Here is a 25,130-nt window from a genome sequence, read left to right on the forward strand (position 1 = left end):
AAAAAAAAAAAAAAAAAAAAAAAAAAAAAAACACCGGGTAGCAGCTCAAAGGATGGAGCTGGTATTTCATGGCAGCTGTGGAAGTTTCCAGCTCGGTACTACTGCACTTTGTGGCCTCTCGGGTCGTGGATGCCTTCATTCACTCAACACGCGTTTGATAGAGGCCTGGTGATGTCCCAGGCCTTTCACTTTCCCCAGCTTGCCCTTCTCGTTTCCCCGGGACCTCTGAGGTTAGTGCTGTTGGAATAGTCTGTTCAGGGTGTACCCTTATATGTATGTTGGGAGGGCATATATGAAATGGCGTTACTGTTTTTATAAAAATCATTCCCGTGCATCGTAAAAATCAAGCGATACAGAAAAGTACAAAAAAATACAGTACAAATGACCAAGGATGCCAGTTCCCTAGAGATAAGGGTTATTAGCATTTTGCTGACATGCTTCCAGACATCTCTATGCACACGTACATACACACAGAAGAGCACAATAGTAACAGAGCAGCTATATTTACTGAGCTGTTCTATAGCGGCTCTGGCCTGAGCAGCTCCATGGTTCTCACCAAAACCCTTTGAGATAAAAATGCTACCCCATTTTGCTCAGAAGGAAGCTGATGTCTCAGAACAATGAAGTAATTTAATTTGCTCAAGGTCAAGTTGTGGCAAGCTCTCTGAGTCTAAAGAAGGCTGAGGCCGTGACCACGGGGCAGGGTCATATGGATGTGGTCGTGCGTCCCTGAGAATACACTGTACTAGAGGGTCTTTTCTGTAATGTGCTTTTTTGTTTGATTTGTGGAAGTGTTTGTTATACAGCAATAATTCATACTTTGTAACAATTCTCTATAATGTTTTTATTCAATAATATTAACCGTAGGTCTGTGTTTGCAGTGACTCTATTTTTTTTTTTTCTTATTTTTCTAAACCAAGTGAGCCACCCAGGCTCCCAGTATTTTTTTTCTTATTTTTCTTAAAAGATTTTATTTATTTATTTCAGAGAGAGTGAGAGCACGAGCAGGGGGAGGGGGAAAGGGAGACTCTTGAGCAGGGGCTCCATCTCATGACCCTGAGATCATGACCCGAGATGAAACCAAGAGTTGGCGCTCAATGGACTGAGCCCCCCAGGCGCCCCGTACTGATTCCTTGTAGATACTGTATTTTATTTGACCAATCCCTGGTGATGGATATTGAGTTTATTGCTATTTTAAGTCATACAAAAATCAACATCTTCGTGCCCTTTGGTTTTAACTTGTTCTGTGGTGGTTACAAGTCCGGTAGCCTGTGTTTGAGTATGATAAGCTCTGCCATCTTTGAACTGTGTGATCTTGGGCAAATTGTTTCACCTTTCTGTCCCTCAGTCTCCTCATCTGTAAAATGGGAAAAATAAGAGAACCTGACTCCATGCTGCTCCCCCAGGGTCAAGTTAATTGACGCAACAGGCAGAGCCGAGCAGGGGACATCATAGCAGCTCAGTGAGTGCTGACCCTTGCTTATGGGGCGCTGGTCGGTGGAGGGAGCAGGAGTTTTTCAACTAAGGCGCCATGGATAACTGCTGGGGAGGTGTCTGTGGATCCAAGGAAGAAGGGGCACCTGGACAGGGTCTCTTTCGTCCCGTGATGGCAGCGTGAAAGTTTGCATTTTCCAGGAACAACCAGTGCCCTCAGGGCAAAAGGGGACTTCTGTGCTCAATTCAGACCCTCATCTTTCTTTTTCAGTTTTAACCTAGAAGTTGCTTGCCATCTTGACAGCAATTTGATGCCTTTAGAAATGGCATCTTGTTTTTTAGCAGCATGACCTGGCTTTTCGGGTTCTTTTCACTAGGAGGGTTGATCTGAAACACCCCGTTCCTCATCACTGGAAATGAGAAGTCGATCCAGCTTTGTTTAAAGATCCGTGTTGATTTCTCATCTCTCATCCCATGGTGGCTGTCCCAGAAAATGACAGCACTTGGGTGGCACACCTGGTCCGTGGGTGTAGCTGTTTGCCACAGGAGGGACTGGCTTCAGGGTCTGGGCCTCTGGCCTCATGGGGAGCTGAGGGCATCCAGATGCCAGAGCCCCGTACCTGGTGGAGGCACACCAGCTGGGGAGCCCAGCCCAAGAGGACACATTAATGACAGAGAGGAGAACCTCCGACTGAGGGGATGGACACTTCTGAGGGAGAGAGTGCAGCGTTAGCAACTTCGGTCTCTCCTGTAGGAGCAAGTGTGGGGTTTCTCCGCCTCGGCACGATTGATATTTTGGGCCAGCTAATTCTTTGTTGTGGAGGGCTGTGCTGCACATAGTAGGGTGTTGGCAGCATGCCTGGCCTCTACCCACCAGGGGCCTGTAGCATTGCCCCGTCCCCAGTTATGACAGCTGACGGTGTCTCCACACAGTGCCAGATAGTCCCTGGGCCATTCAGATGGCCCCAGTTGAGGCCCCTGGTGATAGAGCAGTCCACGGGTCTCCGACTTCAACGTGCGTCCGTCCGAGGCCCCCGGCGAGCTTGCTGAGACACAGGCTGCTGGGTTGCATCCTCCTTCCTGAAGTCTCTGATTCTTAGTCTGGGAGGGGCTGAGAATGTTCCTCTCGGACAGGCTCGCAGGTGGGTGATGCCCGACTGCTGGGGGAGGCGCCTGCTTTCGAGAGGCACCGGTTTAAAGGACAAGTGCCTCCATTGGAAACCAGGAGACTCCGTTCTGACTCCATCCGCGACGGTAACTGTGGAGCCGTGGGGACGGTGCTGTTTCTCTCTTTCTGTGGTCTGAAGCGGGCCGGCATTTTTCTTAGAGTCACCGATGCCACTTAATGAAATCTAAGAAGCCCTTCAAGTTCCACGTTCTCATCATAGAGTACAGTGGTTCTCAAAGTTTGGTTCCGCCAGAGCCTGTGTCCCTTTTGCTCTCCATTTTCTTTTTTTATGCCGTATTTGCTGTGGGGTCCAAGGGGAGGTAGCATCATAGGAGAGTGAATGGTTTGAGAAGGAGGCATGGACCACAATCTGGTGCTTGTATTGTTTCGTGCTCACAGAAATATATTTTTAAAAAAGAACTACAGCTCCAGCTGTAGTCAGCTTCCTGGCAAATCCCGGCTCAGCATTAGGGCTGCATGGGAAGATCTTAATCACTTTATCCCGATACCTATTAATTTAACAGCAGGGCTATAGGCTGGGCGTCAGAGCTTTTTGTAAGGAGGAATATAAACACCATTGCAAGACTTATGCAAATGAAACGTTTTTGGAAACTAAGAAGCAGTGCTATTTTGGAGGAGGAAAAACACCACCTTGTACATTTTAGTAGGGAATCAGAAATAGAGAAAGCCTGATTATCAGAAATAAAATGTGAGAAAGAATAACTAGCTTTTTGAGGGAACAAAATTTAAAGCAGGACTTCTCAAATTACAGCTCTCTGAGGTTTATATTCATGCGATTTCTTTACCATTGTATGTCTTCCCTGTAAGTCCTTCTCTAGGGAGGACATGCGTTAAATGAAGGTTCTCCCTTTCAGTGCTTGTATAATTGGGAAAGAATTGCATGGTCAATTCTGGTGTCTGGACTCTAGAGAAGGCGGCACAGACCTCACATCTCTGTGGGCTGGTTTTAGATGTACGTATCTAGACCCCTCCTTTACTTCCTACCCTCAAAATGAGATACCCACCCTGCCTTGCCAGCAGGTGCCAGAAATTCCCACATCATTCATTCACTCGGTCTCTACCATGGCCTGAATGTTTGTGTCCCACCGTAAATCACTTGTTGGGATCCTAAACCCCAGTGTGGTGGTGTGAGGAGGGGGACTTATATGAAAGAGACCCCGTGGAGCTCCCTGGCCCCTTCCGTGTGCAGATACAAAGAGAAGTTTGCGACCTGGAAGAGGGCACTTTCCTGCCCATGCTGGTACCCTGATCTTGGCCTTCCCGCCTGCAGAACTGTGAGAGAGTCATGACTCTTTACAGACTCCCCAGTTGGTCACACTGCAGCCTGAGCGGACTAAGGCAGTGTCTGTCTTCCAAAGGCTCCCACCGGACTGGTCTCAGAAATTCCCTTCCTCACTTAGCTTCTGGGAAGACATTTCACGTGCCAAAGCCTTTGGGATGCACTCCTTCCTTCCTGCAGCTCTTTAAAACATTTAATTAATTAATTGTTTGTTCGTTCCCATTCCCTACCCTCTGTGGAAAATACAGATATGAACAGGACGTTCTCTGATCTGCTCGATTTCTTCTTTGACTTCGCATTATTATGCCAGTTAGTGTGGGTTGGGTGTGCCTGTGTCTCTATAGTGGGTTTGGTTTGTGACTTCCAAGCACTATTATATGAGAAGGAAAGGGATGGTAGGCTGGGTTTGTGAAGTTGGGGGATTAGAGTTAATTATGGTAAGTGCTTCAGAATAGCCAGATCTGGGGGAGGGGGAGGGGTTTGTGAATCAGCAGCTATGAATCAGACGGTCCCTTTTTTGTCTTAAGAGACCCACAAGTGTGATAGTTGGAGAGAATTCAGAGAAGCACTGAAAGCTGGAAGTTCTGGAAAATACCACCACCACCACCACCACCTCCCATTCCAGGATGATTTGAATTAAGAAAACTAGGCAGTGATTTAGAATTGACTTCAGTCATTTGAAGGATTTTCACAAAATAAGAGGATGTAAATGGGAAAAAAGCAAAAATGGGCCAGATAGGAAAGAATTTCTTAATTCCCTGTTCATGGGGATGGATGATACGCTGTGGTGAGATATTATAGGAAAACTACCTACAGCTTGTACAAAGGCAGAAAGATTATAGTGTGCTCTTTTGGTACACTCGAGAGCATCATTTAGCAAGCCCACCTAAGGGACAACTAACTTTTTTGGTTGTTGTGTTTAAAGATTTTTAAAGATTTTAAATACACCCACTTGATTTTGGGTGTATTTTGATCTCTTAGAAGAAACTACCTCCCAAAATTTTAAAGAAAGAAAAAGTTATATATGTACGAAAATAAGGGTAAACACAATGAAGGGATGGAATACGGCTGTAAAGATGGCAATTAAAGAAAAAATTCTAAAAAAGGAATTGATAAGATAAGTTGGTTGGAAAAAGAAAGAAGATAAAAAAGGGGGAGAGAATGTGCTCAGGCTGGAGACTAGACTAAAGCTCTGTGCTAGATTTAGGGGGTGTATATATATACATATATATATTGGTTTTGGTTTTTTTATTTATTTAGTTGACAGGCAGAGATCACAAGTAGGCAGCGAGGCAGGCAGAGAGAGAGAGAGAGGGAAGCAGGCTCCCCGCCAAGCCAAGCAGAGAGCCCGATGGGGGGCTCAATCCCAGGACCCTGGGATCATGACCTGAGCCGAAGGCAGAGGCTTTAACCCACTGAGCCACCCAGGCGCCCCACACCTAATGTTTTTGGAGAAGACTTCATTTTGTAAAGTTAGATGCTAATCTGTAGAAGATGAATGAGTTACACGTGATTTCTGTCTGCTAGAGAGCTAAATGATTGTGTTTAGTAGAAAAGACAACTACAAAGGTTCTGGTGTCATTGCTTTGTGGGACATGAGCCAGTTTTCGATCTAACTTTGCAAGAGTATCACAACATTCTTTTTTTTGCCATTGACTCTGTGTGTTTCTTGTGTAACCTTTGAACCAGCTTTGTCATCCTACTGTTCCCTCATCATGACTTAAATCAGTCCTTGCCACAAGCATACTATATACTATATGACCGTTAAGTTTTTAGCTTTTGAAAATTACACTTTGACAGAATGAACACATGAGGAGATAAGCATCTTGGTTAGGTAGCCAGGCTGTTGCCTGAAGTAGGGTTTGACTTATCTGACTGTGAGGTCCTTTTAGCCCTGAATTCCCACACTTACGTGTGTTTTTAAACTCTCTTGGTCACTTGGATAGTTGGTTGCATTTATGGGTCATCTAATTATGTGACCTGGATAAACACTTAAAATTCCTGTCTTGTCAAGACCTCAGTGGCACCAAGTGGAAAAGGGTGATTTCCTGTGTTGTCGATGATAATATGATCATTTCCTTATCTAGCACATGTAATTGGCACACTGTGTGTTGTATTTGGCCATCGCAGTTTCTTTGTGAGGGAGGAAGACGGGAGTTTTTACCCACACTGCGCAGGCGAGTGGGCTGAGACTCTGATAGGTGAGGTGACTGGCTGTGCAGCCAAGGGCTGGAGCTCAGACCGCCGCTCAGCTCTTCATGCTCCAAGCTCACGGGCTGCTGCACACCAGGACCAGGATGCGAGAGGATCTTGAAAAGAGCCGTGAGCCGACGTGGGGAAGGAGACCAGCGCCAACAGGGTCACTAGAAAATCCTTTGTCCCAGCTGCAGATGCCTTCATAATGGCTTACCAACACCGACGCTCCCTGAGCTTTCGGAGGCCCTGTGGTCTGCTCCCAGTTTTCTGAAAGGCTGCAGGTGTGACTGTCTCTTCTTGCCCCTCCTCGACTCTCAAGGTCGTGTGGCACTGGGCCTACTGGCAGGGACCCAGTAGGGACCTGATGGAATATGTGAATTTGCCACACACGCTTTTATCTCCGCGATTCTCCCTGGTTCCTGGTAGGATTTTCTTGGCAAAGTTCTATCTGGGTGACATTGGAGCAGATGCACTTGTTTGTTCAAAAGGATAATCTGCCCTTTATCTGATGGCTGCCCCAGAAAGAGCATGCAGACTTCATCAGGTCCGCCTTTTTATGAAATTCTCTTCATCTGCAGACAGCTGGCTCATGAATCCAGCCATATTCACGGAGCGATTCCGGGCGCTGTCCCTAATGTAGAGCCCTAGAGACGGGACAAGGTCCTTGCTCACGTGGCGCTGATTTGGCATACGATCTTCATGGGGTGCTTAGTATTTCTGTTGAAGTGTTTCCCATCTTTGCTTTGTTACTAACCTAAAGCCACATGAAACCATGGGATTGTGAGAAAGACTATCTTGTTTTCTGCTCTTGTGTCCTGCACCCCGGAGTCCAGACCCTGTCTGCTCTTACCTGCACTGCTGCGGCAGCTTCTGACTGGTCTCCCCACTTCCACGTTCCTTCTAAAATCAAAATCTGTCATGTTACTCCCTAGTCTCGCACTCCACAGTGGCTTCCGCGGCTACTAAAGCCCTACGGACCTCTCTGGCCTCCTCTCCAACTCCTCTGCTCCTTACTCTTCTGTTCCTTACTCCTCCGTTCCAGCCGCGCTGCATAGGAGGGCAACAGCCAAGCTCTTGTTTCCTCCCACCTCAGCTCATTCTTCCACCTGCAGTAATCCCTCCTTGAGGTTTGCACAACTGTCTCCTGTTGTCACTCAAATCTCACCAGAACTGTCACCCCCTGAGGGGGTCTTTCCTATTACCTTGGTTAAATTCAGTAGCTCCGGCCCTTTGCCCTCTTTTCTAATCTCTTTATTCATTCGTGATCTGCCTTGCCCCCTTCCCAGCCAGCTCTGGGAGACTGAGGACCTCCGTGTACCCACTGTTCTCTCTGCAGCCCCTGGAGTAGCATAGCGTCATGGCCCTCCAGCTGTTGGTTGAGTGAGTGCAAAGCTAACCTCCAGGAACGGACACAGGTATCTAGACAGTGCTGATCTGCTGAGAGAGACTGCTGTGGACGGAATACAGGAATCAGTACCAGTGACCCCTCCTGTTGAGTAGTGGTAGACTGAAAAATATAGTTGTGTTTCCTTTGTAGTAGAATGCCTTTGAGGGGTAGTTCTTCGTTTTAAATAGAATTCTCAAAATAGAGGTGAGGGACGGCTTTATTTAAAACTTTAATTTTAAAAAAAGCAACTTTTTTTTTAAAGCTAAATGTCACTATAGAAGTTCACTTAATTATGTAACTTGGGGGGGAGAATTAGTTCGGCGTGTAGGACTCACATTTCTTATCAACTGAAGAAGGGATTTTTGTTATTGTTTTTAAATTTTTGGAAAGTTTAATTCAACTGCAGTAAAAGCACATTCAGTGAATTCAACAAGTGTTTGACCAAAGGCCTACTGTGTGCCTAGGAATGTTAGCTTTCCCAGCTTGTCAGGAGCCTGGAAATACCTCCTGTGTTTGGGTTCAGCATCCCCACGTTTGTTTCTCTGGAGGCTCCTCAGGCAGCCCACTGTGGCCAGTCACCGCAGGAGGAGAACAGGGCCCATCAGGAGGCCTTTATTCTTACAGTGAGACTAGAAAAAGAGGGGTGTGTCCAGATTAAGGAGGGTGAACGTTGGTGATGAGCCCCACCCCTGCCCTCAGGGCTGCCTGTCCTGGAAGCCCGGCATTCTCTGGGCTGCCCTTGCTAGAGGCCGAGGAAAGCCTGGCGGCCGCACCTTTCCCCTTCAGTCCTCCTTCAGCCAGAAACATTTATCAGCTTTATGTCCCATGTAAGGAACATTCCAAAAAAAAAAAAAAAAAAAAGTCCCATGGCAGAAACAGGCTTTGTCTGAGCCTTGAGTCATTGGCAGTTGACCTGGGATGACCTTTTGTTTTTTAACATTCTCTGGTCACAGAAGTGCCTTCCTGGGCTATTCAGGTAGGCGTGGAGCTGTCAGGAGGCGTGGGCCCTCACTGTGGCCCTCTTCCTGGCACTTTGGTGCTATCTGATCAAACGTGCCTAGCCTTCGAAGCCCACTCCATCCCGGGTCTGGCCCTGTGTCAGCCCAAGATCCTAGCCCTTCCTCCCTGCAGCAGCTGACGCACCCTTGCAGCCCTTACAGACGCGTGTCTGGCCATGACATTCAGGCACTAGACTGGACCAGCTGGGTGGAAGTACCCCAGATGGTCACTGTGGCCCAGCCTTGTCACAGAGCCACAGGCTGCCTGACCGTCTACGGGATAAGCGCTCTACTGGAGGCAACCTGAAGCTGTTGGGTCTTTGGTGTTGGGACCCAAGAGGGCACAAGGCTGGCAAACACTGGCATTAAGCTGACCTGGCTCCACGTCATTGCTCTGCGACTTGACACCAGTATGACCTTGGGCAAGTTACTTAACTTCTTTAGCCTCTATTTCCTTATTAGTAAATTGGGAGATCTCATGAAATTTTGTCTGCCATACATTTGGTTCTTGGATTTGGAGATTTTTCACCAACTCTGCTTGAACTCAGACCTAATGAATTGCCCTTAAAGGTATAACCAGCATTCCAAGAGGAGATTCTTGTGTTACTGATGGAAAACAGGCATGAAGTCCTGAGGTCTCCGTCCCCCTGGCTTCGGCCACACTGGACCTGCCACGTGGCCAGGCTAAAACACATCTGGCCGGTGCCCACGGCGGCAGACGACTAGGAGCTAAGAGCTAAGTGCTCCTCCCCACACCTTGCAGATAATGCCAGCGTCGTCGGCTCTGGCCGTGAGACCAGCCAGCACCTCTCTCAGTCAGGAGTGGTTGTTGAGCATCTGCTATTTACTAGCCCCATCCTTGAGGCTGAGAAGGACTGGTAAGAGAATGCCCTGAAGCTCCTTTCCCTCCGGAGCCGGAGCTCGTGTCTGGTTGCGCAGCAGCTGCCCCTACCCCCGTGCCCCTGTGACTGTGCCCAGGTTGTTAGTCAATAGCGACATCATATCGTTGTGTTTGCTGTGGGGGACTTGTTCTTCCTGAACCTTGGGTAGTCTCTGCTGTTTTTTTAAACTTGGGATTTTGGACAGTGATTTTATACATATCTCCATACATGGGGGGTGGGGTGTCTGTACATACACACACACACACACACACACACATACCCCTCCTGTCCTGAGAATCCTGGACAGAAATACCTTGACCCCCACCCAAAAAATAAATGAGCTGTCAGCAAGCAGACAGAACACAGCACTGAGGAGGGCGGCCTGGCCGTAGAGGAGATTGTCCGGCTATCAGTCCCAGAGAGGTGGCCTTGTAAACCCGTAACGGGGATGGAGAACGTTCCGTAATTTGAGCCACTCGACAAGGAGCTCTCACAGCTCGGCAGGTGCTGCCCTGCCCTGCCTCGGGGTCCCGACTGCCATCCTGTGAGAGGGGCACAGCCGGCACCTGCCTTCCTCCAGCTGTGCACGCAGGGAGTGGGGCGTGGCCGGTGATCACAGAGTCAGGAAGTGGCAGATCTGGGACGTAAACTCAGTTATTTAATGACTCCAGATCTCTGGGGTATTCTGTTATATCATGATTCTGCCAAGAAGCTGCTGTCACTGGAGGGTCCCAGGCAGAGTCTTGTCAGGAATATTGGGCAAGGCATTCTGGATCAGCTCAGTTGATGATTGCTATATGGTTTGAGGGGTCTCAGGATTCCCCCCAAATCATTCTCACTGATCAGTTGGCCATTACCACCTCATTTCTTTGAGTCAGGCTCTGGACTCTGGATGTTCTTCAAGGTAGAGAGGACGTGGGAAGGGGGCATAGTCGTCCCAGAGCACCTTTGTGTGTGGATACCTGTGCTCCCATCACCCTCCTCCCTAACGGAAGGCGGAGGCGAAAGGTAGTCCCTGCTGCAGACCTTTACTGAATGGCTCCTCTCTGTCTGGCTCTATGCCAGGCTCTGGGAATGCACAGCACTGCCCCACGGGCCTCAGGGATGTGTGCGGCCGGCAGGGTGGTGTGCGGTGGGTCAGTGGCAGTAGAGCGAGCTGACTGGCCTGGGGGTGTGCAGGCCCCTGGGGGCAGAGCATGCCTGAGAGGACACAGGTCACACAGGCAACAAGGAATCATCTGCGGAGTTGCCTCATGGACCAAAGGATGGTGGCCCTGGCACATTTTGGGGACGGGGACTGTCTTCCTGAATTTGGGGGTTTGTGGACAGTTTTGAAGGAAGGAAGTGTTGGAGAAGTAAGACGTTCTTTGTGAGGCTGAGGCATTTTTGCATAATCCCATGGGTACTGAAGAACTAATGCAGGGTTAGAAGGGGCAGGGGCGTCAGAATCAGATTTAAGAGGAGAAGGGAATGAGGAAGACCAGTTATAAGGCACAAGGCCCCAAAAGAAGTGCTGAGGGCATGGGGGTGGGAGGGGCTGGGCTCAAAGAAACCTTCTGGAGGCAGAATCAGAATTAGGGACTGATTGTATTTGTGTTGTGAGGGAGAGAAAGTCAAGAGTGACTCAGGTTTTTATTTGAAATCTGTCTTCCTTACTTTATAGAGAGTTGCACTCTAAATGCTGAACATCTCCTTAATGGCAAGTTGCAGAATACAGCTGAATCTTGCCAGCTCAGGCTTTACAAACTGGTAAACCTTTTTTTTTTTTTTTGGCTGACATCTTTTCCTTTTTCTTCTGTTCTGAAATTATTATAGTAATTTTTGTACCTCAAGGAATTGAAGAGTCTGGTACATACTAGACACTCAATAAATGAGTAATTAAGTCAATGAGATCATTCATCACAGTTGACCTACAAGGTCATGCTGTTCACGGTAAAGTGGTAGCACAGAACATGACTTCTGTGATTCTGAAGCAGTCTGTGCATTTGTGGCTGGGCAAATGTTTGGGAGTGGAACTCTGAAGAATTTTCAGTAAAATGCAGCCTGATATCACTCTGTGCTGTTCACTGACCGACTGGCCGTACCTGGTGGTGACCGCAGCAGACACGGAAGATGAGGCCATCGGGCAGGTCGCAGGGAGCTGGTGGCACTCCTGCAGGCCTTTGCCTCCCACGTCCCAACCTTCGAATTTCTGGTTTGGGGGAGGAGGGGCACATATATGTGATTCACCCAGGATCCCAGGCGAGTCCCAGGGTTCGACTTATTTCTCTGGGCTCCTCCAGCTCCCAGCCTGGAGCCTAGGCAGACACTGCATTAATCAGACTTGCTGGAATGATCACATGGTTTTCTAGCTGCCTCCCCTGTTAGCTGCCGCTTGTCAGCAGCTGGCGGAGCTGGCGGCTGCAGGCCCCTGTCTGCAGAAAGCCTTTTACTTCAGAATATTGGGGGGGTGTGGAAACCCCGCCTCTTTTTCCTGCACTTTGCACCATCTGACTGACTAAATGGTTGTCCTCCGAACCAAAAAGGCTACCAGACAATCCAAGGAAATTGTCTCTGACTAGGTCATGTTTGCATTTGAAGAATTCAGGTACGTTCTGGGCTTCCTACATCAGGCTGCCGCTGGGTTTTTGTTCTCGTTAGGTTTTTGCTGTGTAATGACAGCTTAGGCTCTGGCTGGTTCTCACCCAAAAAAAGCGTTCTTTTCTGCCTTCGGTGGGGTTGATCCCGGCTGTGGGGGTGGGAGGCAGAGAGGTGGTGCGGGGGGGGGGGGGTATACTGTGTGCTCAAGTGCAGCGTGGGTAATTGGTTTGCCGGTTTGGTCGGGGGCACATTGACTGAGGACCCCACCTTGTGCCTCTCTCGAGCTGCCGAGCTGCCGTGGATGGTGTAGAGTTAGGAATGCAGAGCAGCAACTGTTTATCCAGAATGAGTCTCCTGCTATCTTTTGTTTTTCTTCCTTTGTCAAACTCAAGGAGTCTTCGGCTCTTTTAAAATGCTAATCGCAGCAGTGAAGGTGAAAAATTCGGCAAGTCTGCCTGCTTAGTTGAGATTTGATTTGGCCTCTGATTGTTCCCTCATTGTTAGTAGTAATCTCGTGCCTGGCCGGTTTTCGGGGAAGTGCCCTGATGGTGTTTTGTTAGCAGGGTCCTTCTCTGCTTTTGTAAGCTCTCCAGCTGCTGTAATTATCAATGCTCCAAATGAGTCTTTTGTGAATCTTACTCCTTCTCTGTCCTCCACCTCCTCTCCGTGGATTTGTCTCCGGGTATGAATGGGGGCAGGGTGCTCCAACAGAGATAGTTTCTAAGAAATGAAAATAAAGGAGGCGGAACGGGAGGTGATCTGATCATCGTGTGCAGTTTCCACCTTTCGGAACATGGACGCGAGTGTGTTTGTGTGTGTCTCCTGTGGACACCCAGCAGCCTCTCATTTCTCAAATGGAATTTTGGTCTATTTTAGAACAGAGTGTAAATAGCATATCGATGGGCAGGGGGGTGGGTGTGTGGGGACCTCAGCTCTGTCTCTATAGGCTTCTTTTTTGTTGTTCCCTCTGAAGGACGTTGCTGCAATAGACATCAAAATGATAGTAGAATAAGCACCTTTCATTATTTGTAAGAGGAAATTAGAGACCTTTTAATCAAAATCAAGGGAGTGGATGAGACGATCCCCAGATCTGCATGAAGAAAAGCAGAGCTGGAAAGACTGTCCCCCACCCTTTCTGTAAACTTGGAGCTCTGGATCTAGGAAGTTATCCTTTGTTTAAGAGAGTGTCTCTGCATGACTTCTAATGCACTGGGTTGTGAAAAGGACACTCTTCCGGGCGGTAGCACGCTCTATTGACATGGGCGTGCCCTTACACAGTGCCAGCACTTACTGTTGTACTGTAGCTCCATGAGATAACTAACAAGAATTTGTTTTAAGCATGACATGTTACGGTGGATAGGTCCATGGAGAGTGAGTCAGGAGTCCCGGGTTCTAATCCCAGTTTGAAAAGTAGTTTTTCTGATCTGCTGAGAAGTACAGAGGAGTTTGGGGGATTGTAGAAAGTAATATAATTGGGAGGTTCATATCTTATTGTTAGTATTGATTCTGTTCACCTCCTTGCCTGGTTAGGGAAGAGGGTTGTGTATCCACAAGCCTGTCCCACTTTGCTGAGCTCCTAGCCCAAAGCTGGGTCTGATGAGTTGGAAGGGGGTGAGGTTGAAGGCTGCTGTACTGCTGAACTGAGACAGTGGGGGGCCATCTGTAGAAAGTAGACCAGAAGGGGGGAGGTCTGTTACCTGTGCTTCCAGCTTTACCTCAGCTGGCCCTGAAGAACTTTGCCGGGTCTGATTGTATTCTGTGACTGCTGCACGGACCAGACAAACGGTTTTCTTCTTTAGTCACAGGCCAAGTGGTCGTGGTGGGGTGACACAAGCTCTATCGAGGAACTTACTAGCTTTTTAGCTTAGGTCAGGGTGACGCTCAAGGTCTAGCCTTCAGCAGAATCACCTGCAGAGCCCGTGAAAACCGGCATTGCTGGGCCCCCCTCCCAGAGAGGCTCAGATTCAGCAATAGGTCTGGAGTGGGCTTGAGGATCTGCATTTCTAGCAAGTTCCCAGGTAATTCTGACGCCGTAGGTCTGGTGACCAGACTTTCAGAACCATCGCCTTGGGGAGAGCAGACTGTCATTACTAAGATGGGAAGTCTGAAGCAAAGGCAGGGAGGTACAGGGAGGAAAGAAATCCAGAGCCAGAAGCCGCAGATCAAGTTCAGGCAGATGGACCAGAAGCAGGCATGCTGGTGGGAGTTGATATTCCCAACAGCCCCCTCCTCTTGGGTAGGTCTGAGAGTTGTGGAATTGGTTTATAACCTAGCTTCTGCCATGCACAGCCTGTGTGGACTTGTCAAGTTTCTTTATCATTTTTTAGGAAAGTCTATAATGCTGTTAGAATTAAACGAGATGGCATGAACTTACTTTATACATTATGTTGTTCTTTCTCTGTGAGTACAGTGGTGGAGAGGACCTGGGGCAGCTCTGTCAGCTTTCACACACATGTCTCTCCGGGCCTCAGGGATGCACATACTCCTCCATGCACTCACCCCAACCCTGACAGCACACGGGCTACGTTCACTTTGATGGACACATGGACACACCGTTGTTCTGTATTCTATTCTGTATTCTGTAGACTATGAGTTCCTTGAGAGCTTTCGAGTCTCCTGTGTTTTTAACTTTGTCTCCTTTGTGCCTAAAACTGCTTGATGCACAGTAAGGCCTTACTAAGTAAGCAGTTGACACAGGTCGTTTTCATAAGGAAGGAGAAACAAGCAAGTGACCCGGCTAGCTCAAGGGCAGCCTGATGTTGGTGCCGGCTGCCCAGCAAGTGCGCTAGTTCAGAAGAGCATGTCGAAAACCTGACAGCTGACCTCCTGAGAAAACTGGGAAGTGTCCTCAGCACACCCTGGCTGCTGGAGTGCCAGAGAACTCGGTCACATTTCCTAAGGAATCTCTGCGGATGATCTCACTCTAGAACGTGCAGATGATTGTCATGATTTGCCGGGCCCAAACCACACAATTGCAGAATCCTGAGAGCGTGAGTGGTTGGGCCAGTGTTTTCCAGATGGTTAGAGCCTTTTTTTTTTTTTTTTTTTGCCTGCCATTGACTTCAAGACTGTTTTGTTCCAACACTAGGCAAGCTGTTCTTTTTTTTTTTTTTTTTAAAGATTTTATTTATTTATTTGACAGAGAGAAATTACAAGTAGATGGAGAGGCAGGCAGAGAGAGAGGGGGGAAGCAAGCTCCCTGCTGAGCAGAGAACCCGACGCGGGCCTCGATCCCAGGACCCTGAGATCATGACCTGAGCCGAAGGCAGCGGCTTAACCCGCTGAGCCACCCAGGCGCCCTAGGCAAGCTGTTCTAGCTGGCTTTTGTGGTAGACACACTTCACCTGTGTTTTTACCTTTTTAAGAAAAACTTGCTACATGAGAAGCTCACTGGATTCATAGTTTAGTACACATTTACCAGTTCCAACAGACGGCAGATACCGCCTTCTGAGCACCCCTAGAGACAGCTTTGTGGAACACTTTGTAGTTTTCTTTCCCTTCTAGACCCAGAATGGAGACTACATGACTTGCCATCCCCAGAATAAACAGTTTTAAATGTGATTTTTGGCTCCGTAATCTCCCAAGGGATAATGGAACCCAAATCAGAAACCACTGTTTCTCAGAATTCCTGATACTTGTTCTGATTTATTTCTAGAAGGAATGTGGTATTCCAGCTCCAAGATCTAAAATCCACAGTTGGAATGTGTCAGTCACCTGAAAACAGGAAGTCACTACTGCGAGTCTGTCTGCTTCATGGAAGCAAACTCCAGCCACGCTCTTTCTTTATTCAGATTCATATCTAATCTTGGGGAGTGTTTTAACTTTTCTTGCTCTTTCACTGCATTATGGAAATGAGTCAAAATGAGTGGTAGGGGCACCTGGGTGGCTCAGTGGGTTAAGCCTCTGCCTTTGGCTCAGGTCATGATCTCAGGGTCCTGGGATCGAGCCCCACATCAGGCTCTCTGCTCAGCAGAGAGCCTGCTTCCTCCTCTCTTTCTCTCTGCCTGCCTCCCTGCCTGCTTGTGATCTCTGTCTGTCAAATAAATAAATAATTAATTAAAATTTAAAAAAAAAATGAGTGGTATCAGGGAAGACCTGAAGTTCGAGCCAGGATAGCCCACCCAATGTGGAGCCCAAGCCGGCCTTCACCCCTCTCATTTCCTGGGCCCTGCAGTCCACCAAAGAGACCTGTGTTTCAGTTCAGTGACTGTCAGCACTGCGGCGAACAATTAAGCCTCATCAACGGGAGATGGGGACTGGGCTGGCCAGGGATGGGGAAGGCGTAGGGCTGGATCGGTGCGTGCCTCTCTGCCCCACACAGCGCTGGTTTCTTCGCCCATGGTGACTCTGAGCCACATAACATCAGTGAAAGCAGAAGCTCAGGGAGACGGACAACCCAAACATATACCTCCCGCCCCGACATTTCCCCGCGCTCGTCCCGTCTTCCCTGCTTGGTCGGTGTTGCTGTCTGGGAGTCTCTGGGGCATCTCTAACTTAACACCGCTAACACTGTTCTCATGGCTTTTCCTAAGCCATCCCTTCCTTAGTTGTCCACAGCCCAGCCTTCCTTCTGACTGCTCAGTCATCCCTGACTCCATTTTTCTCCGTGTCTGAGCCATCACAGGGAGTTCTTCCACCTCAGAGTATGCCCTGTGTCCCACCACTTCTCAGTGTCTCCAGTGCCACCAACCTGGTCCACGCTGCCACCATCTCACACCCAACTCCCCGCCATGGCCTTGGAACCAACCTCCCAGCTTCCCGTCTGCCTTGTCCTCCTGCTCCCGGTTCTTCACTTGTTTTTCTTTATAAAATGTCAAATCAAGTGTCAGTCTTGCGCTCAGAACCTTCCAGTGGCTACCTGCCTGCCTGCACATGCCCCAGCTCTCAGGGTAACTTGCAGGCCTGCTTACCCTGGCCCCGTCGGCACCATATTCCGTCTCTGACAGCGCCATGTGTCCTTCACACCCTCTGTCGCGCCAGCCTGTTCTTGAGCACACCAGGCGTCCCCTCCCCCGGCCTCTGCTCTAGATGCTCCAGCGGTGTTCTTCCTTATCTCCTGGAGTCTCTGCTCGGTTATGGCCGCGACTTCTCTTTTTAAGGTGCCCCCCCAGCAGGCACTCCCTGCCCCCTTACTCAGCTTTTTCTTTTCACCAGACCACATACCACCGTCAATGTGCTGTGGATTTTAATTTTGTGTTTGTTTATTGTTTGTCTCTCTTTAGCAGAATGTAAGTGCCACAGGTAGGGTTTTAAAAAATCTATTTCTGAGGGGCGCCAGGGAGGCTCAGCCCATTAAGCGTCTGCCTTCGGCTCAGGTCATGATCCCGGGGTCCTGGGATCAAGTCCGGCATCGGGCTCCCTGCTCGGCAGGACCCTGCTTCTCCCTCTGCCTCTGTGCCCTCTCTGTCTCTTCCTCCCTCTCCCTCCCCCTCTCTTAAATAAATAAAATCTTTAATAAAAATGAAAATCTATTTCTGTTCAGTGCTATATCCCTAGTGCGTTGCTCATGGCAGGTATCTAGTAAATACTTACTAAATGAATGAAAGAAATGAAGACAGACACTCAGACAGGTTGGGTAATTTGTGTGAAGTCACCCAGCAAGGTCTAGTCAGTTTCATTCCAGTTCATCTTCCCAGACACTCTGAGCCTGCAATGCCATCGCATGAACTGACCTTCTGTCTTCCAGCTAGCACACCTTCCTGAGTCTCTCCAGTGGGCCCGGAGCCGGTTGTCGCCTGGCTCTTGGCACCCCTCCATGTCTGTGGAGAGTAGAGAACAGGAGGAGAGGACCCCTCCAGCTAGGGTGGAGTAGACCGCCCCTTGTCCTGCCTCCTCCGACCCTCCATCCCGTCTCTCTGCAGTACTTCCTAGAGGTTGATTGTACAGCAGTGTTTCTTTCACACTGTTCTGCCCTCCTGTGGTCTGAGCTCTTGGCAGTCAGGGAGCAGAGCTCCATCCTCTTTTATCACTACCGACTTAGGAGTGAGTGGGAACACTGTCCGTAAGATTGACATTGCAGGTATTAAGATAATTCGAATTATGTACGTCACATTCCCTGAGAGGAGCTTGTGATCACACTGTCTGTGGTCCCCCAGGGTCTATTAGAAAGCACAGCTGTGTGGGTCTCTAACAGGCAAGAGCAGGAGCACCTGGTTGGAGGAAGTAGTAGAGGAGGGAGAGTTCAGGGAGAGAGAAGTAGGACAGGAGAGCGGAAGGACGGACAGATTGCATTGACTTGACAGTTTTGCCTAGTGCTGGACTAGCCACAGCAAAACGTTATTTTGGGAAACACTTTAGCTGTTGAATGGCAAAGCAGACATATTTAAAAATATCAGTCTATCCTCCCTTATTAAGTAAGTATTAAAATTAGTGTTGAGTTTCCTCAGAGAGAGGTAATATCATGGTCTGGAGTCCAAAGGCTTGGGTTCAGTTTATATAACATAAACTTAAAAGCTGTGATCTTGGGCAAGTCACTTTATTTCTCTAGGCCTTAGTTACTTCATTTATAGGAAAAGGGCTATTTTGAGGATAATATATAGGAAAGAAGTATGTAAATGACAAAATTTTGCTATAATGTTTGTATTTTCTATTTTGTAATTAGTGGACGCTTGATCAGTTAATATATGACTGGCCCAGAGGTTACTTTTTAAAACAGTCCTGATTTCCGATACCCATTTTTTGTTGCTTAGCATTGTCATAATCTCTTATGTTAAACACAACGGAACAACACTTGGAGGATAGACTTAAACTGGACTCATTACCCAGAGGAATGTGTCCCAGAAGAGGATGCCAGCCTGGATCCTTGGGCTTCTTGCTGGCTGTGTAGGGTACTTGCAAAATCATCTCCCAGCTGTGTAGGTTCTGAACACTTCGCACATGTCTTTGGGAAGGAAGGGGGATGACCACTCACTGAGAAAGCACTTCCTCAGCGTTTACTAAATAGAAGCTGTAGTAGAAACTGCAAATGTGCAGACATTTACTGTCCTGAAAAGGTGCTGAACCAACACCAGCAGTACAGAGTGGGGTAGCCAAAGACAAATGCACTTGGAAAAGTAAGGTGAATTTCTTAGGGACACTGATGAGGCACATGAGGAAGAGGAGGGTATGGTTTTGCTGTATGGACCTAAGGGGGACTTTTAGGAGGACCATGTCTTAAGTGTGTCCTGGAGAAGTGTGGGGTGTGGGTGGATGAAAATCAGAATGGGGAGCGGGCTACAGTGTATGCTCCCAGCCACGCTTGGACTGAAAAGCAGAGATTTTTCTCCTTCTCAGAGTAACCAAGGTCTGTTTTGTCTTTTCTTCACGATTGGTGACTTTCTGCCCTGAAGTTCACTACTTTGTGGAGGTAAACCCTTTTCACCCTCAGGGTGTGTGTGACATTCAGAGAAGCTGAGCTGGCCCTTTGGCTTTTCCACTAGTCTTAACTACCATGAGCAAGTTACTCAGACCCTTTGTGCTCTGGTTTGCCTGTCTGTAAAATGGGGGTATTGCCTACCTACCAGAGCTATGCTGTTGATTAAAGGACATTACTTACATGCAGCCTCTAGCAAGGTGCCTTAGCAGATACTCAGTAAATTAATTCCTTTAATCTCCCTTAAGTTACAGAGCATTTAGTTAGACCCTCATCCTGGGCTAGAAATTGTACAGGAGCCAGGAGAGAGGACTGCCACACCATGAATGGAGCACCTCCCAGAGAGGGCAGACTCATAGTGTCAGAAATCAGGCCTTGGAAGATAACCCTGTTGGTTGAAATGTTTATGCCACAGCGAGCCAACCATGATGTGACTGATCGGCTGCATGCCTGGACCCAGGCTTGGTCTGCTCACAGGTTCATTGGTCTGAGAGATTCATTAAATTCCTTGCAGTTGACAGACTGAGAGTCTGGTGCTTTCTGTCTAATTAGGCTAGCAGAGCTAGAGCCCACCCCGAGTGTGGACATTCCTTCAGTGCCCACATGCTCCGGCCATAGCTGAGAACTCATTGTTTTGTACCCCTCGGGGTTGTATCTCTTTATTTCCGGAGCCTGCCGTCAGAAATAAATGCTGTTGAGGGAACGTGGGCTGCTTTGGACAGGTGCGACGTGTGAGGTCTCTTCCATGGGGGCGGGGAGCAGAGTGAATTACAGACAACAGAGTGGCGAGCACCTTTCCAACAAGAAGGAGTTGTTGCCCACCTGACAGGACACGTTGGAAAGGGGCTTCTGTTCTGTTGGGCGTCAGGAGAAACTACCGAAGATCCTCACGTCGAGGATTTTGTGTGCTGGTTCTCGACTGAGAGGGCCCATCAAGGTCTAAACACAGGGGTCCAGGCTGCACCTCAGCCCTACTGAGTCCAGATTTCCAGACGTAGAACCGAGACACATGCCTTGTGTCAGCTCTGCCCGTAATTCTGAGGCACCCTCACTCCCAGCTAGAGTTTGCAGGAGGAATTGAGCTCCGGAGTCTGGAAACCCTCAGCTCTAGGGATACTGTGTTATACTGGGTAAGTCACTTGTCTTGCCTGGGATTTAGTTTGTTCCCTCAGGAAAGAGAAATCATATTTCGTTTACAGAGATGGGGTTCAGAGGGAATAGGACGATGGCCATATGGGAGCTTTGGAAAGTTGAGAGCCCCGGACCCGGAGACGTACGAACTCAGAACCCAGGTGTGCACTGAGTTAAAACTCAGGAACCCAGGTGTGGCCGGTGTGTGTGGCCGGTACAGACTACAGCATCTGGTCCGCACTGAACTGCCGCTGGTTCGTGGTCTCTCTTGGGTTCGGTAACTGCACGACTCGTCGTTTGGCTGTGAGGAGTTCATCTTGTGCTTTTTTACAAGCGAGAGGAATGTTTTCACTCCGTCAGCGGGTTCAGAGACTGCGGAATGCCACCATTGATCCAGCTGTGCGTTCTTCATCATCTCGTCCCTCCATCTTCGTCGGCACAAGCGCTGGAAGGGAAGGAGACCTGCGTTTCCTTGGGGAGCCCCGGAGAAAACGAGAAACCCGGGAGCTCCTCCATCTTCGAAGGTCCTGGCCCCTGTTGGCCACTGGTATGCAGGCTGCATGCCGGGGGTGCCAGGAAGGGACCAGTAGTGGGAAGATGGGCCCTCTGGGGCGCCCTCGTGAGTGTTCGCAAGTTGTGGCCTGGTGTCCGTCTTTCCCTGGATGCAGTAGTTCAGAAGCTGTGTATTAAGTCGAGATAGAGCCTTCTTGAGGGAGATGGGAGCGGAGTAAAACTGTGTGGTGAGGGGACTTTATGATGACCAGAACACCCAGCAGACTCTGATTTAGAGAAATCTTTGTACTCGGTGATGAAATTCCTTTTCCCGGAGAGAGGATGCTTCTATAGTCAGAAACCTGGAGCCCTTCCAAAGCCCCAGTGGAGCAAAGACCTGGAGCTTTATTATTCGCCAGCTTACTGAAGTCAGGAAGGTAGAGATGCCCAAGGTAGAGGAAAGTAGACGCATTTTGCTGTAGACAATAGCCTCTTTTCCCGCTGTTGGTTGGAACATTCATGATCATCAGATCCTGCCGTGAACCAAGTGGGAACCAGCTCCTCCCTGCCCTGACCGAAGACTTTGGTTCTACCGGCTTCAAGAAGGCCGCGGACGGAGGGGAAAGTGTCCACTACTCTGGGGACCAGGTTGTGCTATCACTCTGTCCACTGCCAGTCCGGCTTCTCTCGTCTCCTGCACGTGGAGCCCTCCACGGCCTGCTGCAGGCTCTCCTAAAGCTCAGCTCCCAGGAACCTTCCTGCTGCTCCAGCAAACCTGGCTTGGATATAGCCCTGCACCACCTTGCTTCCCCATCCACAGCCTTTGTTGTCTGCCCGTGAAGTCCTTTGAAACCTAGCCCTGTGCACACTCCCTTTCCTGACCACTTTATCCACACGAATTTCTCTGTTCTTCCTAAACTCCTGTATAACACTTGAGGTCCATCGCTCATAATCCGGTATTTAATCTTTCTCAGTCTTACTTATTTGCTTGACTAGAGTGAGGGTTACTTGAAGGGAGAAAGAATGCTTGCTCCAGCTGCCTCCCATCTGTCACACTTTAGGGAGTCTGGGTGCATCTTGCCTTCTCCGCACCTTTTATTACCTTTCTCTTTAACCTCCTGCCGTCTGCCAGTCGTTGTTAAAGGCCCTGGAGGGGGACATGCAGTAAAGAGAACCATTCCGGGGGCGCCTGGGTGGCTCAGTGGTTTGGGCCTCTGCCTTTAGCTTAGGTCATGGTCTTGGGGTCCTGGGATCGAGCCCTACATCATGCTCTCTGCTTGGCAGGGAGCCTACTTCCTTCTCTCTCTGTCAAATAAATAAATAAAATCTTAAAAAAAAAAAAAATTCCTGCCTTCCTTGTGTCTGTTCACTTGGCAGCATGGAGGCCTGATTCGGATTCGGAAAGAGCTACTGAGTCCAGTGAGTGGGACCTGCTTTCGAAGGAACAGAATTGGTCTAGGCAGTAGATCGGCAGGAAGGCCTGAAAGTGCTAGGTGGTAGATTTCCAAAACTGTCGGGATTTACAAAAGTGTATGAGCTAATAAAAATGCATGTGAGGCTTAAAATGCCCTCACGTATTTGAATGACCCCTCCTGACTCCCGTACACACGAGATCCCACGCGTGTATTGCAGGCCCTTCTGTTGCCGCCCCCCGTTTTCCCAGCAGGCCTTCGGGCTGGGGGTTACCATTACCGGCTCCCCTCGGAGGCACCCCAGTAGATTCCGAGAGGCTAGGGTGCTTTCCCAGTGTCAGACTTGTGTTTAGCTGGCAAAGCTGGAAATCGGATCCGAATCTTCAAGCTAAAGAGCCAGTGCTCGCTTTGTCATTTCGTGGCTGCCTCCACCCTGATTTCGTAAAACAAGGAGAATCTGTCAGGTTCTCTAGCGATGTTTGTCTTATATACTGTTTCACGGAGGAAATGAAACAGCGCCATTATTGAGCCTTAACTATGAGCACCGCAACCTGCTCGGCACTTCCTATGCATAAACACATGTACCACTGTCCTCATAAGGATCCTGGGACAGAGCTGCTGTTTCACAGATAACAGAAACGGAGGCACACGCCAGCTGAATCACAGAAGCAGCCTCACACGGAGCTGGTGTCTGAACCCAAGCTCATCGGTCTCTGGGACCTGTGCTTTTGACTGCCATCCTAGTCATACAGAGGCTTCACATGGGACAGGAGTTCCGTGGTCAGTTGTTTGAGAAGAACTGTGTACCAGCCCCCCTGGAAGAGCCCAGCACACAGTAACACAAAGGCTCTGGGAAGTCCCATGGGATGGGACTTTTGCCCCTGGCTTTCCCGCATACGTGTAATGAAGGAACTTTTATTGCCTAACACTTGGTTTTTAGTTGACACTCTGGAAAATCGTGCTGCAACAGAGGGAGATTCAGAGCCTGGAAATTAGAAATGGGAGGCACGGTTCAGGGCAAAATCTGTTAAGTGAAAGAAGTTAAAAGAAGTCTCATACTGCATGAATCCAGGGTCCTGCTCTTATTGGCTATTCATTTTTTTCTTTGGGGGTCTCTCTTGCCCTTCCTGTAAAAATGGGATCATTGTGAGGAAAATTGGTTTTTTTTTTTTTTTAAAAGAATTTATTTATTTATTTGACAGAGAGAGATCACAGGTAGGCAGAGAGGCAGGCAGAGAGGGAGGAGGAAGCAGGCTCCCCGCTGAGCAGAGAGCCTAATGCAGGGCTCGATCCCAGGACCCCAGGATCATGACCTGAGCCGAAGGCAGGGGCTTTAACCCACTGAGCCACCCAGGCACCCCGATAATTGGGATTTTAGATGCAGAAATGCTTTGTAAACAACGAAACTCAAAAGTTGTTGTTTTTAGGGCGCCTGGGTGGCTCAGTGAGTTAAGCTTCTGCCTTTGGCTCAGGTCAAGATCTTAGGGTCTTGGGATTGAGTCCTAAGTCGGGCTCTCTGCTCAGCAGGGAGCCCTGCTTCCTCCTCTCTCTCTCTCTGCCTGCCTCTCTGCCTACTTGTGATCTCTGTCTGTCAAATAAATAAATAAAAATCTTTTTAAAAAAATTTTTTTAAGTTGTTTTTAATTGTTATTTACCAGTTCATTTCTGTCCTGGTACCTTAGCACGGCCTCTCCCAGCTGTTTGAAGGACAGTTAACAGTTGTTGGATGAGTGAGTGGATTTTGCCTTCTTTGTCTCTGGGTTCTATAACTGGTGTGTTACAACTGATTTTTTTTTCTTTCAGTTTTATCAGGATCTAATTGACATACAGTGAATCTTCTTAAAAAATGATACTTTGGAAAAAATGACGTTTTGTTCCTTGAACTTTCCTTCTAAATTGTGTTTTTGCTGGTTTCTATGTTTTTGGAGTTTAATGAAATCATGCAGTTGGAAAATCAGGAACCACGTTGCTCTCATTCACTTTGTTGTACCCCAAGTTGGACTGCTAAGGCAGTTTATTTTGTATTTTTCTGACATGTCCCTGGCAGCAAGAAATTTTTTGGACAGTTCCAAAATGGTAAATTTCATTCAACAGCATGCATGTGTTGGTTTTGTTGTTGTTGGGGTTTTTTTTTTTTTAACACTGCTCATTTCCTCAGATGTGCCCATCTGCGTGTGTGTTTTTTAAAGGAATTTCTAATGTGTCACACTCTTGATGTAATTACTCTTGATGTTTCCTCTTTTCAAAGACTGTCGGGAAGAGAAACTTGCAGCAAGTTTGCATGCCAGTGCAGTTCCTTCTGATGGAGAAAGAGGTGAGGGCACTCTTTACCTGGTTCAGATTGGTCATTTGTTTCTTAGCCCTGGCCAAAAGAGACAGGGAGGAGTTTAAGACCATCTTGATAGGTGAGATGGTGCGCAAAGATCTAGAAATTAAACAGAAGTGAGCAGCGAGCAGATCCTTCCTTAGACCACCACGACTCTTCCGCCTACAGAGAGACCGTGTGGCAGCAGCCTGTTTGGAGAGGAGGGTAGGGTGGAGGGGCCCAGCGTTCCACCCCCAGCAGTCTGAGCGGCTGTGTGGTGTGCACGGTCCTAGCCCCTCACCCCTGCTTCGGTGTGGCACACCCCTGGGCCCGAGCCTCCTGGCCATGGAGATTTGGGGGGCAGGTCTGTTCTCCAAGAGTCCTCAATGGTACTTGGGCTAGGACTGTTAGGAAATGTGGTGTTTCCTGTGTTTTGTTTTGTTTTTCTGGGATCAAGAGCTATTGGGACCAAGGGATTTTAAGTCCCTGGCCACC

At 48.6% G+C, this 25,130-nt stretch overlaps 1 protein-coding gene across 4 annotated transcripts in view; it reads left to right on the forward strand.

Annotated features, from left to right (window-relative positions):
* Positions 1–11,913: 11,913 nt before the first annotated feature.
* Positions 11,914–25,130, forward strand: part of EVL (Enah/Vasp-like) — a 104,026-nt gene continuing 90,809 nt past the window's right edge. For all 4 annotated transcript variants that reach the window (XM_059373959.1, XM_059373962.1, XM_059373960.1 and 1 more), the window contains exon 1: positions 11,914–11,951. In XM_059373959.1, the coding sequence (XP_059229942.1) occupies positions 11,929–11,951 (23 nt within the window). In that variant the 5' untranslated portion in view covers positions 11,914–11,928. The remainder of the gene's footprint in view (positions 11,952–25,130) is intronic.

Source organism: Mustela nigripes, chromosome 13, assembly GCF_022355385.1.
Source record: "Mustela nigripes isolate SB6536 chromosome 13, MUSNIG.SB6536, whole genome shotgun sequence".
Classification (NCBI taxonomy): domain Eukaryota; kingdom Metazoa; phylum Chordata; class Mammalia; order Carnivora; family Mustelidae; genus Mustela; species Mustela nigripes.